The sequence below is a fragment of the Lacerta agilis genome, chromosome 4 (genome assembly GCF_009819535.1).
Source record: "Lacerta agilis isolate rLacAgi1 chromosome 4, rLacAgi1.pri, whole genome shotgun sequence".
Classification (NCBI taxonomy): domain Eukaryota; kingdom Metazoa; phylum Chordata; class Lepidosauria; order Squamata; family Lacertidae; genus Lacerta; species Lacerta agilis.
Genome location: NC_046315.1, coordinates 95,062,577 through 95,077,324, shown reverse-complemented (window position 1 = coordinate 95,077,324; position 14,748 = coordinate 95,062,577). Strand labels below are relative to the sequence as shown.

Here is a 14,748-nt window from a genome sequence, read left to right as displayed (position 1 = left end):
CTTGAATATTCCTAACTGTTGAAAAATGACAGCCGGTTTTGTGACTGCTCCGGTTTTTTTTTATTATACGGCCGACTTACAGGTGGGTACAAAGATATAGCACAATCTATAGTGGTAAATTCTCCTGCACAAGTCTGAATGAAATACCGGCAAACCTGATCCACACAAGAGTGCAGCTGTTTTCTTCTATAGCTTCCATACACTTCTGCAGAGTTTGCTTGGGAGACTCCTCCATGTGGCTACACCCCATATTTAGCCAAACAATGACCAAAATAGAAACTATCAAGAATAATAATGAAGCAGTAAGACCCTTACAACCCCCTCCAAAACCACAAAATGTTCTTCTCAAAATGTTCTTCTCCTTATAATCGTGTATAAAACATGACAAGTTCTCCTGCAGAAACACCATTGAACTAAAACAGGAGCTATGCAATAGCATCTTCATTCATTTCAATGGGTTTTGTGCACTTTTAAGAGAACTGTGCTATTGGCCAGTATTTTAGGACTACTAACCATAAACTGATGAATGGCCTGAGCAGAACCTTTGGAAAACAAAACTATCTGTTGAGATTTGCAACATGAATCGCAACACTTAATGAAAACCACAGTAAACAGTGTACCAGTTTTGATCTATATCCTGATACGGGTGGTTCTAATCGCGTATCGGCACAGAACTTTTACGAAACAGAGAATCTAGTGTTCATATCAAGCCTGGACGTATAAACCAACATCCATTTAACTACTCACTGGCCAGTATCGGCACCTCAAACCTTAGGGTCACCTTTCCATTGGTTAAAATGAAGGTTGCCTAGTTGCTGCTGACAAAGAACATTCAGGATCCCACTAGCTTAGAAGACACCCTTATTTTGGACTGCATTTATTGATAAGGCAAGAGTTCTGTACCATTTGAAAGCTTGCTGCTCTACCAGTGAAAGAAGGTGCTGTCTGAATCACCTTGGATCTTATCCATCCCTCATCACAATCCAATTATGCGTCATTAAAAATAGCAAATCCACACTTACAGTTGTGATGCAATTAAAACGGCAAGTCAAGTGTTTATCCTCTCTCTTTTTTTTACAGTAATAAATAAGATACAGAGGAACACGTTGCTTTTAATTTTCCCTCACCCTGAATCCTTGAGTCTCTTGGGTGGTGCTTACATGCTCTGCCAGGTAGAACAGAAGCGCTTAACGCCAAAAGTGGAACAGAAGCGCTTAACGCCAAAATAATGTGAGAAATCCGAGTAACAAAAATAAAAGATGATAAAGAGGGGGAGAGCACAATCTAATCTCAAGTTCTACTGATATCCAGAGGTTTAACGGTCTGTGAGTTTAATGATTCTGTTGTTATTGTTATCTGGAGGGAAGTGCATAAACGACAGTGGGTATTATTTTGGGAGCCTAACATACTTTGAAATAGTTCTGAAGGAGATATCTGTGTGAAGATTTCCCCCTCAAATGTCTTTTAAGGAATTTATTGAGTGTTTGGGGGACCATTACTTCAACAAGATACTTCCTAAGTGTGGTCTTTAAATACAGTGCCTTGTTATCCAAGATACGTCCAAAAGTCAAGATGCAATTTTGAGAAGCATAACGTACAGCTGGGGGGAAATGACTCAATCTAAAGAATGGTCACCATTCACCTCTCCTGGCACAAACCTATTAAAAAAAGTATCTTGCCCTGTTCTCTGGACCATATATGGACCCTGCGATCAGCCCAAAAAACAATCCACCAAACTCAAGAGAATATAATGCCAACAGCGATATGTGCTTTTGACAGCTAAAGCCTTAGACAATTGATGCAATGAAAACTAAGCGCTAAGGAGACACTGCAAAACACGCTAGCTTAACTACCGGTCGCTTCAGTGCGACTGTCATTAAATAAAAGGTTTCTCTGGCTTTAGTACCAGTTTGAACCTTCCCTTCCCCCGTTTCTTATCTGCTGCAGGATTGGCAGCTAGCCAGCCCCAAGCCACATAGTACCTTAGTGCCATCTACAGGCCGATCCCGCCATTCTAATTTAGTGGTGAAAGACAAGCACCAGTGAAATGAATTAAGACAGCACAGCATTTAAATCTTTATTAGCAAGGAATTATTTGACCTAAGAAACAATAACACCCACCCCCCACCAAAAAAAACAAAAAACCCCTAATGCTGGATTTGGTTGAAATACGAATTTTCCTAACATCCTAATCCTTTTTTTCATATGGCATGTTTCACAGCTTAAAAATGAGTAATGACAGATCACTTGTGCACTATAGTACGAGAATATATTTACAATGGAGTGATTTCTCTCTCTGCATAATTCATGTTTTATTCAAAGCAAAATGCATTCTTTCTGAAAGTGTACTTTGGCCATTTTTAAAAAACAAAACAAAAACACAAACAAAACAAAAATCCTCTTGTCTAACAGACACACAACTTTACTACTGTACAACAAAAATTGTTGTAATTCAAAACAGAGGAAGACTTCCTGATAGCTTAGTTATAGCCTGCCAAACAAACACAGTGCAACACAATCTTTGAGCCTTTGTGAGGACAAAAAATTAACCCCCTGAACAACAATAACTTACAAATGTTCCAAATCAGTTTGAAATAAACAAAAGCAAAGGAAACTTAAGCCAGCCTCGTGTGTAACCAACTTTTCTTTTATCAGAAGCTAACACATTTAATCCTGAAATGTTCAATATATATGTAGATATATATATTTTTTCCTTTGAGCTGAAATTGGCAGACTGAAAAATATGTTTTCTTCTTCATTAAACCTCTATACTAAGATGTTCTTGACAAACTTCACACAATTGCCTTTAACCTCCGACTAGGTAGGTAGGTAGGTAGGTGTCCACGTGAATGCATGAATGAACTTGTACGTGAGTGTGTGCATGTCATTCTTTCTAAAACAAAAAAAAAGTTGGCAACTTACAACTTTGGACCATCATATTCATTCTAAAAATGCATAGTCCTGCCCCAGAGAGATCCTCAAGGGACAGGTATTTCCCCCCACTTTGCTCTATGCATATTATAACTAAGCTAAAATTACAGTGAAAGAAAATATATCCTGGCACTTTAGTACTGGTTGAGTGGGCACTTGTATGCAGTACTTATAGACCAGTAAAAGTGCTCGTTTACCTGTCTGGTGTGCAAGGGGCCCTTTGTCTTGAAGCCTCCTTGGGAACTGCACTCTGAGGCACTGAAGTGATCTGAACTAGTGGAAGAGCGTTTGGAAAGGGTATCACAACCCCCAACAAAGGTGTTGTCCAAAGGGAGTTCCTGAATCACGTGGTGCTTTTTCACCGAGACGGGAGTGTCCGGCTTGAGATGGAAAGCGGACTGTGGAGAGGCAGATTTGTAATGCTTAGCAAGGTCAGGGCTGTTAGGCTTAAAAGTGGTGGGTGGGGCCGTGCCCCAGTCAAATCTTCCTATACTTTGCTCCTCCAGCTCAGCTGGAAGGCTAATGGTCCCGTTGATAGGTTCATGAACGGCATCCTCGGGTTTGGATTCCTCAATGGTAACAAAATTCAACAGGGAACTCTTGGGGGACTTCCTTTTCTTCCGCTTCTTTTTCTTGTTCTGTTTGTTCTCCTGATTGGGAGACATCCACTCGGCCCCTTGCTTGCTCCTTTGGGCAGCTTTGAAACGGGAGGCGTGGCGGCAGCGGACCAGGACAGTGACAAATATCACCACGATGACCACCATGGCACCTGCCACAATAGCAATCATGATTGTAAGGTAGTCCTCGTTTTGATAAGGCTGGCTGCTGTCCCCGATGTTCCTGTCCAAAGGTGTTTCCATAGTCCTGCGGATCAAGTCATAAATGTAAGAGGCATTTCCAGCCGTGTCATTGACGTACAAAAACACAAGGACAAGGGTATGCAGAGATTTAGGATAACCCAGGTCACTGATATTGACCACTAATCGATGCAGCCCTACATCAGTAGGAGTAGGTTTTTCTTCCAGGGTAATGTTACCCGTCACCGGATCAATACGGAACAAACCTTTGTTGTTTCCACTTACGATTGTATATTTCAGCTCGGCGTTCATTCCCGTGTCAATGTCAACGGCAAACACTTCAGCCACAACAGAGCCAGGGATAGCAGAGAGGGGCACCAGCTTAAAAGATGTATTTGAAGGTGGGTAGATGACCACAGGGCTGTTGTCATTAACATCCATGACATTTATAGTGACTTTTGCGGTAGAAGAACGAGGTGGCTGTCCTCCATCGATGGCCTTGACGTCAAAAGTGTAGGAACTCTGCTGCTCTCGGTCAAAAGAAACGTTGGACTTTATAACTCCAGAGTAAGGATCCAGAACAAAGTTCTCATTGTCATTCAGGATGGAAAGAGTGACAGCTTTGTTTTCTCCCGCGTCTGCATCAGTCACTGTGATCACCCCTACGGTGCTATACTTTGGTAAGTTCTCCGACACAAAAAACTGAAAATGGTTATGAGTAAATTTGGGACTGTTGTCATTCTCGTCCAATACTGTAACTATTACAGCAGCTTGACTCTGCAGGGGAGGGGTGCCATTGTCTCGGGCCGTAACAGTAAAAATGAACCTCTCCTGCTCTTCTCTGTCAAACACTCGGGAAGCTGTCAAAACCCCTGTCTTTCGATCCAAATCAAAAAAGGAGGCGTTGGGGCCAAGCTGATAAACAATGTCTGCATTTTTCCCACTGTCCTCATCTGTGGCACTAATAGTTGTTAAGTACAGACCACGGCGGTTGTTTTCGGAAACGGACAGCTCAATTACAGGCTGGCTGAAAATTGGAGGGTTGTCATTTTCGTCTTCCAGCTTAACTCTTACTAGGGCAGTCTGGTTCAAACTGGGCTTGCCAGAATCGGAGGCAACTATCTTAAAGCTGAATTCTTTGGTGCCCTCATAGTCCAGCAAGGAAGAGGTCTCTAGCAAGTACTGGTTGTCATAAACAGCCTTCAAGTGGAATGGCACTTCTCTCTCAATGAAACAGATCACTTTGCCATTCACGTCAGTATCCTTATCTGAGACCGTAATTAGGGCAATCTTGGTATTGATGGGGTCTTTCTCAGATAAGTACACTGTGCCATTGATGGGACTTATAATGTACCTGAGGTCTATGTTAGGGGGGTTATCGTTAACATCAGTCACATTGATGGAAACAGTTGCCCGGGCAGGTGTAGAGCTGCCATCACTGGCCAGCACTGTCACCTTGTGGATGGCAGTTTCCTCTCGGTCTAAGGCCCTCTGAACTGTCACCAGCCCAGTTGTGTTGTTTAAAGCAAAGAGTCTTTTAGTTGCAGGAGCTACCTGGGCACCAAAGATATATCTGATTTCCGCATTGCTTCCTATATCTGCATCTGTGGCATGCAGCTGAATGACCGAGGTACCTACAGGGGCGTTCTCTGGGATGTGAACCTCCACCTGACTCTCTTTAAAAACCGGCCTGTTGTCATTGACATCACTTACTGTGACCTGGAGGATAGCTGTGCTGGATTTCTGGGGGGTCCCTCCATCCTCGACTTTGATTTTCATCACATAGGTATCTTTGTGCTCCCTGTCCAAGTTCTGCTGCACAATCAGCTGAGGCCACTTCTCCCCTTCTGGAGTCTCCACGATATCCAGCCCAAAGACACTTTGCCCATTCAAAAGTTCATAGTGCTGTACCCCATTGAAACCAGTGTCGGGGTCTGTGGCTGACGGGATCGGAAAGCGGCTGTTGATCAGAGTGTTTTCAGGAATGGAGATGTTGATGACAGGGGAGGGAAACATGGGGGCATTGTCATTGGTATCCTTCACAATTATTTTGATCTTGATCAGCCGAAAAAAGTCGTTTGGCAGAATCACCACCTCCAGCTCAAAGAAGCACTCATTCTCTTCTGCATAGGCAGCTCCTGCACAGAGTCTCTCTCTGTCGATTCTGTTGGAGGTGGTAAAGATCTCCCCTGTGGTGCTGGACACTTTCACCAAAGGGGCATCCCCTGCTTTGGAGACCAGTCTGTAGACAAGACTAGCGCTGGTTCCTGTGGCGGCATTGATGTGAGAAATGTTCAGATCCTTTGGTATGTTCCCGATGGGGACGTTTTCCGGTAGCTCCTCTCGGATGGTGTAAATAAGTTCTTGAGCCACAGCAGAATCCAGCCTTAAACAGGCAATCAGGGCAGCCAACAGGTAAAAATCCCTCAGGTCCATGATAATGTGTTTATAGCTCCTTCTCAGGGTTTTAGGGTTTCAAGGTTTCCACGGTGGAATGCTGCTGCCTCGTTCGCAAGGGGATGCATCACATCAGAGCTCTTGCTTCCAGACAGCCACTGTCAACACAATCACAACAACGACAACAATAAAAAAGAAGCGTTATTGACTCATTTTAACAGACGCCAGATGCAAATGCCAAGCCCTGCTCCACGTTTCTGCAACACACTTACAAACACACGGCACCTGCTTTTCTCCCTTCCTTTCGTTTGCGTGTGCAAGCAGTTCCTCTCCATGAATGTGCCAGTATACCACACATTCAGAATGAAATTAACTAGTTGCAAGATTGATGGGAGAGAAGCCGTTTCCTTTTCTCTCTCTCTCTCTCTCTCTCTCTCTCTCTCACACACACACGTTTGTTCAAACCAGTCCACTGAGCATACCATGCAATGCTTTCTCCTTCCACCCCAAAATTTTTAGTGAAAGTTTTTTTTAAAAAAATGCATAGCATGAATTGTATGCCCACTGCAGTTTAAAGGACCATGCATCCTGTTTCCCCTCAATTAAATTACCCAGCTAGATTTCCCTCCCCTTCCTCTTGCTTGTGTGTTTTATCCTAGGCTAGTGCTGTAAGATGGTCTAGGATCCCTTAACGATTCAGACAAACTGCTCACACTGCTGCTGCTTCTGCAGCATCTCTCTGGCTACTTCCCATCTCTATTAACTAAGGAAGACAATAACAGGACCTCTAGCTTCTTCCCCAGAGCCAACCAAAATGTCACCTTTTCCAGATGTTCCAGTGTGCCAGTGTATGTGACTTGCACCTGCCGGAGAAGGTTCAACTTCAACATAAACAGAAGATTTGGGGAGGAGGCAGCCTTGAAGCAACTCAGAAGCAGCGAGCCAGATGTTTACAAAGAAAATGCAGAAAGATGCTGTTGGGGGTTGGTTTGTTTTTTGTTATGAGGGTTGTATTGGGGGGGGGGGGAGGTGATGCAGTCAGTAACACTCGGCTGCCCCTCCGGATGTGTTATTAGCAGCAGCTGCCACACATAAATACTGCAGTCTAATAGTGCTGCTTAAGAAAGAGAGAGAGAGAGAGACTTCTGCTCAGATGCCCTTATGGGAGCAAATAAAGCTCGAGGCGTCCTCATAAGATTGGGGGAGGGGGAGGCGGGGAGAGTTTGGTCAGAAGCACTAATCTGACATCTGCATTAAAAGCTACGCGTTGATATCCGTGATCCCTTCCATTACATTGATGCAGGCAGGTAGCGGCTGCAGAGCCAGCAAACTCAAGCCCAAAGCAACGCCGAGATCCCCCCCCCTCCCTCCCGCCGGAATATATATTAAAATCAATTTTATTTTATTATTTTTTAAAAAAGGCCTCCCCTCCAAAAAAAAAGAAGAGAGAACCATATGGAACTTTGCACTTACGTTGCCGCTTTCCCGTGTGCCGACGAACTGCAGCAGCAGCAGCCGAGGAAGGATCCGATCTCCCAGGACCAAGACACAGAGAAAGCCCCGCGCAATGCATCGGGCACCCAGGTAGCCACCAAATTCGTGTTTTTTTTTTTTTTTTGGACGGAGAGGAGAGGTGGAAGGGGAAATCAGCAAGCAGCCGGCAAGGCAGTCGCTTCCTCCTCCAGAGCAGAGGTGTTGTTCCTCGGTGGCAAATTCACAACTCCAGAGAACAAATTCACAGTTGTTCCGTCCGGGTTCGCCATGCTTCTCTCGGCGCGTCTCTCTCGTCCTCCCTCCACCTTTTTCTCCCGTTCTGCCCCTCCCTTATTTACTTGCTCTTCCTCCTCACTCTGAGGATGACGACGAGGAGGATGCTGATCAAAGCGGCGACGCCGATCCCTCTCGCGGCGCAGGCGACACCGCCGGCTCACCAGCCCCGGCGAAGGCGGCCACGCAGCCCGGCGAGAGAGCCACACAGCTCGGCGGTGAGCGCACAGCCCGCCCGGCTCTCTTCTCCTCCGGATCGGGGCATGCCCCGCTGCTCTGCCCCGGCCGCCCGGTGCCCGCGCCTGGCGCTGCGCTCGCCTTGCGCGCCGCGAGGAAACTGAGCGCGCAACTTCTTTCCGCAGAGCCTGCTCGCCTTGCCCGGGACCTCCTCGCGGGGGACGAGGCTGGCGGGCTGCCCCGGAGCGCGGACCCGGACCGGGCTGTTGCTTGGCCGCGGAGGCAAGGCAAGGCAAGGCAGGGCGGGCGGGCAGGCGGCGCAGGCTTCCCCTCCCGTCTCCGGCGCGCGCGCTCTGCCTCCTTCCTTCGCTCGCTCTCTCCTTCCTCGCTCCGAACTGGGTTTCTTGATATAACTCTCAATAAGCCCACAGGGAGGGCGGGCGCAAAGCCTGCATCGCCCTCCCCCTCCGCCGAGCCGGATTGGCCGGCGACGCGGGGGGCGGGGCCGAGGGCGGGGCCAGCGCGGCGACGGGCAGCCGGGCGAGCGGGCCAGTTGCTCCGGCTCCGCGGGCCGGGCGGCGGCGGCGGGCGCTGAGGCTGCCATTGGCCAGAACGGCTGATCGGGCGGCGGGATGGGGCGCCCGCTGAGGCGGCTGTTTTCAGCCACCTCCTGCTTCAGTTCCTTTTTCTTCGTTTCCCACTCTTACCTGCCTGCCTACAGGGGAAAAGACAACAGCATTCAGCTCCTCTGAGCGCGTGCAGAGTACCCTTCGCCTCGGACGGCGACATGGGGGGCGGGAAATGGCGGGTTAAAACAAAGCCTGAGTACAGCCAGGAAGGAGTTGGGAAAGGCTGTGTTTTTGTGTTAGCTTGTTGGTGTGTCTGACCCCTCTCTGCTACTTCTCCTTGTTAAAACTGGTTGGGTTTATATTTACGTAAGAACAGCTTCTGGGATGTCCTTCCACCCCTGCTTTGCTCAGACTTCTTCCATAGTTTGAGTACAGCAATGAGGTAGAGTCAGGGGTGGGACTCAATGGCCGGGACCCTAGGTCTCTTCCAACTCTCTGTGATTCAGGTACACAGTTTGGGGTCTTTTGTTGTTGGCATCCGCCTGACTCAGGAGACAATGGAAGAGTGTGCCTTTGGGGGTGAAGTCTAATCGGTGGAGAGTCACAGCACCTGCTGTGGCTGTAGAGACTGACACGGGAGAGACAAGTTTTGTTGCAGCTGGGGCAGATGAAGGTGTCCGGTTGCGCTGCTGCAGATGCACCATGGCGTTTCTTCTCTCTGCGCTCCTCCCAGCAGCCGTTCCTCCTCTGGTCACTGCTGTGGATGCACAACCTGTCTGTCTCCAGGCACTGCGATATCCTGCAAGGGATGCCCGCACAGCGGGGTTGATGTTGCGAGCCTTCATGTCACGTTTGTTAGGGGTCTGAGCCCCCGCATTTGACACCTGGAGTCTGCTGGGTGGTTGGCTCTTACATCCTTCCTGCCGCACCAACCCACTAGGCTGGTCCCGCAGCCTCCCCTATAGCTTGCTGTGAATAGCGGAGGTGGATTTAGGAGAGCGCAACCGGTTGGTTGGGCGCTGAGCCAAGAGGGTGCTGCAACAATGGCTCTGCAACAGAAGGCAAGGGCAATTTGGGTGTTGCCCAGGGCTCTGTTGAAATTTTAAAGCCCAGAGTCTGCCACTGTAAGTGAGCATCAGAGGTGTCCCATTGGCCAGCACAGCGACTGGGATTGGGGCCTGAAGTAGAGGCAGCACCTGCTGCCCTGGGAGTTCTGCCCGCCACTCGCTTGCCAGAGTGGGTGACACTGCAGTGGAGCTGCAGGCTGGGTGTTGCCATGCTTGGGACTGGATCCACTTTGTCAGAGGGCAAGCGACTGGAAGCTCACCCAAGCGGGCAACAAGCAGTGGAGGGGTGACAAGGGGCTGCTGCCTTCATTTGTTTCTCTCTCTCTCTGGGTGGAGCTACAGTTGGCATTGGACCCATAGTCCCTCCTGCAGCTTCCCCAAAGGGAAGAGACCACTTTGGCTGCTACCTCTCCTGCTGACGCAACCATGTTGGTGCCAGAGGGATACCTAGGCTCCCTTGTGCCCTTGGCAAGGAGATGTCTTGGAGCTTCTGGAGCCAGGAGAGACCATGGACCAGAAATTCAAAATATTCTATTTTCTTTTTTTCCTCTTTTTTTTAATAATTTTTTTTCCTGATATAACAATACAAAAATACAAAAACAATACAACACACTACAAACAACAATAAAGAAAAACAACATCAACACAATACGTTATCATAGATTCACTTACATCTTCTATTACATTGTCTTGGTGACTTCCTCACACCCTCTCCTTCTACGTACACTGTATCACATCTGTAGTAATTCCCTATCCTTATATTATAAAAAATACTACTAAATTTATTCTTATGATTCTATATATTCAATTCCAAACTGTAGCCTATTTCTTCTATCTGCTCTTTTCTTAAATCTTTATTTTTGCATGCGTTCTTAAATATTCCTTAAATTTCTTCCAATCTTGCTCCACCCTGGTCCCTCTGGTTTCGGATTTTCCCGGTCAGTTCTGCGAGTTCCATGTAGTCGATCATTTTCGTCTGCCATTCTTCCACTGTCGGTGTCACTTCAGTCTTCCAATTCTTTGCTAATAATATCCTTGCTGCTGTCGTGGCATACGTAAAGATTACTCTATCTTTTACTGGGATTTCCTGGTTCACAATGCCCAGTAAAATGTGTTTTTCAACACCTTCTTAAGTTCATTATAAATCGACTCCCAGAAGTCTTTTACTTTCGGGCATGTCCACCACATGTGGAAAAAGGTACCTTCTACTTGTTTGCATTTCCCAAAATATTCTATTTTCATTGCCTTTGCGCTCCACCAGGGACTTCCTCCATGGTTATGCAGAGGGGAGGGGGGTTGGGTCTACTCTGCCTTCCCTCCTCCTCCTCCTCCTCCTCCTCCTCCTCCTCCTCTGTTGGTTCCTCTGTCTGCCTCTGTGCCTCCTTCCACTTGCTACTTTCTCTCCTAGCCACTCTAAGCCAGAGTGCAGAAGCGTGATTTTTGTGCCCCCTTGGCCTTACACCTTGGGTGGGAGCCAACCTAACCAACCCCTAGGTATGTCCCTGTTGGTGACTGAGCAAGTGAGATGTTTGTAGACCAAGTCCTTCACACATCCAGCAAGCTTGGCAAGTGGAGGCCAGCGCAGATCGTTGCCACCATCACTCGCTCCCAAACCCAAGGAATAGCCACTGTCCCTCATCTGCCTACTCAATCAATGTAGAGCCCTCTACCCAGCAGGACAGGCAGGTAAGTGAAGGCAGCTGCTCCAGGTAGTCATTCTTCAGCCCTAGTTGGCCTTCCCAAAGTGGCCTAGGTGTGCCAGCCCTGGAGGTATTTTTCTTTCTTTTTTTATAATATTTTTTTATTTGCAGCCCTGGAGGTATTTTTCAAGTGACTGGCTGGTTGTCATGTGTGTGTTTTTAAATGGTGCTAAATATATCTTGGTGCTGGAGGAGACTCTTGAGAGTCCCGTGGACTGCAAGAAGATCAAACCTATCCATTCTCAAAGAAATCAGCCCTGAGTACTCACTAGAAGGACAGATCCTGAAGTTGAGGCTCCAGTACTTTGGCCACCTCATGAGAAGAGAAGACTCCCTAGAAAAGACCCTGATGTTGGGAAAGATGGAGGGCACAAGGAGAAGGGAACGACAGAGGATGAGATGGTTGGACAGTGTTCTTGAAGCTACTAACATGAGTTTGGCCAAACTGCGAGAGGCAGTGAAGGATAGGCGTGCCTGGCGTACTCTGGTCCATGGGGTCACAAAGAGTCGGACACGACTGAACGACTGAACAACAACAAAAATATATCTTGTAGTAATGTATGGAAGTGAGAGCTGGACCATAAAGAAGGCTGATCGGCAAAGAATTGATGCTTTTGAATTATGGTGCTGGAGGAGACACTTGAATGTCCCATGGACTGCAAAAAGATCAAACATATCCATTCTCAAGGAAATCAGCCCTGAGTGCTCACTGGAAGGGCAGATCCTGAAGTTGAGGCTCCAGTACCTTGGCCACCTCATGAGAAGAGAAGACTCCCTGGAAAAGACCCTGATGTTGGGAAAGATGGAGGGCACAAGAATAAGGGGACGACAGAGGATGAGATGGTTGGACAGTGTTCTCGAAGCGACTGGCATGAGTTTGGCCAAACTGCGGGAGGCAGTGGAGGATAGGGGTGCCTGGCGTGCTCTGGTCCATGGGGTCACGAAGAGTCGGACACAACTGAACGACTGAACAACAACAAAAATATATCTAGCATCTGGATTCAATTCAGATTTACTCAGGCGTAAGGTCAGTTGATGGGCTTACCCCAGTAAGTATGCTTACTATTTAGGCTACAAAATCGGTTGTCGGTCCCATTGAACTCTGTCAGCCTTGCATCTGAGTGGTGCAGCAATGAAACTGCTCGCTCCTTTGCAAAGGTAAGCATGGTCAGGCATGGTTTCAAACAGGATGGAGGACCACGTGTTGAGATTCCTGCATTGCAGGGGGTTGGACTAGTTGACCCTCGGAGGTCCCTTCTGATTCTAAAACTCTATGAATACACATATCGGGCTGTGGATAATCTGTCAGAACCTGGTAGGCTTCCCACCCATCCACCCCAGCATTGGAGGGCTAGGGTTGCCGTCTGAATTTGCTAAGGCACATCTTTGACCCACCAACTGCATTCTGCTTGACAACCTTTCTTGTTTCCCCAGCCTCCTCTCGACTCGCTTCCAGCACACTTTGGCTCTCCAGTTCTTGCTCAGAGCAGGTCAAGATAATGCTATTTATAGGGCCCACTGGTTGATGGAAATGCAAAACAAGTGAGCTTTTTGGCTTTTGACAGCAATATCCTGAACATGACATTCCCATATGTCAGCTGGAGAAATGCAGGTTAAAAGGTGGTGGAATAGATTAGGTGTACAAATGGCTGAAAAAAGAGCACTCAAGGAGTACCAGTTAATGGATTGCTCTCCGGGTAGGAGGAGATAAGGAGTGAAATTCCACAGAGGTTTGTCATGGGTCCGGTAGTGTTCGGTATTCCACCCCCTCACGTTTAATGGCTGGGGTGAAGAAGTGGAGAGAGTGCGCATACCGCGTCTGCAAGACTGGTTCCAAAGCATGATGGAATTGTTAAAGGGCATGAAAGAATTGTTATGCCTCGTTACATGACCCCATGCGTGTTGCCTGCTATGCTTCCCCCCAGATCCTGTTCTGTTTCAAAGGTAAAAATGGGATCGTACTTTGAACACTCCCGCTCTGGTTCAAAAGGTGATGTTGTGTGTTCTTGCCTATTCAAGAGGGTTGGAGGCTCGTTTCCATTATTGGATGCACCATTTTCATTTAGAATAGTTTTGTCCTCAAAAAAGAAAAGGGTTCTTGGGTTAAAGTTATACAGTACTTGGAAGAAAAAGAACAAAACTTCAATTGTCTCCTATAAACAGCACTTCAGAACATCACCAGTTGTAGTGTGTGATGCTATGCACTTTGTTGTTGTTGTTGTTGTTGTTGTTCAGTCGTTCAGTCGTGTCCAACTCTTCGTGACCCCATGGACCAGAGCACGCCAGGCACGCCTATCCTTCACTGCCTCCCGCAGTTTGGCCAAACTCATGTTAGTAGCTTCGAGAACACTGTCCAACCATCTCATCCTCTGTCGCCCCCTTCTCCTTGTGCTCTCCATCTTTCCCAACATCAGGGTCTTTTCCAGGGAGTCTTCTCTTCTCACGAGGTGGCCAAAGTACTGGAGACTCAACTTCAGGATCTGTCCTTCTAGTGGTAGTGGTTGCAAAATACCATAACAGTTATATGTGTATACAATTGGGGCTCATCAGCACTTCCTTTTTTGCCACACAGATCCGGGTTTTCCAGATCCGAATTGGAGCAGGTTTTTGTTTGTCCTGGTGCTTTCCTCAGGGAAATCCATTTGTTACTACTGAATCACAGCAAGTGGCAACCAGGTTTTCTGTGGATTGCTTGTTTGCTCCGATTCAGCAGTAAAACCTGGGTTTCCCTGAGGAAAGTACGGTGTGTGTGTGAAACACTGTGCCCAGATCTGTGCCTAGAAAGCGCAAAGCAAAAGCAAGTGTGGATGAGTCTTTATGCTATGCATGTAGAGACAAAAATCTCTTGGCCATGCAGAGATTTCAAGGAGGAGGCTCAAAGCTCAGTCTAACACCATTTTTACAAGACAACTCCATAACCATTCCAAAAGGCAGAGGTGGGTACCAGATACCTGCTGCCAGTATTCAGGAACTCCTGAAGCACATGCCTTCCAGATCCCAGGATCTGTTATTCTTACTTAAACCTACTTGTTTATTCACTCATTTTATTCTCTTTCCAATTCAGGTGGGCCCTAGGTGGATCACAGAAATATCCCTAAAAATACAATAAACTCTGTCCTCATTTTAATTTTGAAACAAGTCATTTTCATTCCAACGAAGGTAGGAGGGCTGTGATCTTGTCTTGCAGACGTGGCTTCACTTAAGATTTTCTTTCAGTGTGGTTCTGGGATAGTTCCTATTAGTTTCTAAGAGGTTCTTTTGTTTCTGCCTGATCTTCATTGCAGCCTTTAATAGCAGGTCCAGCACCGCAAGATCCCCGAGGAAATAGGCAAATTCCATGTAA

General features: G+C 47.2%; 1 protein-coding gene across 5 annotated transcripts in view; it reads right to left on the bottom strand.

Annotated features, from left to right (window-relative positions):
- The window catches only part of PCDH9 (protocadherin 9), an 854,181-nt gene extending 846,444 nt beyond the window's left edge, over window positions 1-7,737 (bottom strand). For all 5 annotated transcript variants that reach the window (XM_033147996.1, XM_033147999.1, XM_033148000.1 and 2 more), the window contains exons 1-2: window positions 7,599-7,737; window positions 3,129-6,283 (exon numbers count right to left, since the gene is read on the bottom strand). In XM_033147996.1, coding sequence (XP_033003887.1) covers window positions 3,129-6,164 — 3,036 coding nt within the window. In that variant the 5' untranslated portion in view covers window positions 6,165-6,283; window positions 7,599-7,737. The remainder of the gene's footprint in view (window positions 1-3,128; window positions 6,284-7,598) is intronic.
- Between the last annotated feature and the right edge of the window lie 7,011 nt (window positions 7,738-14,748).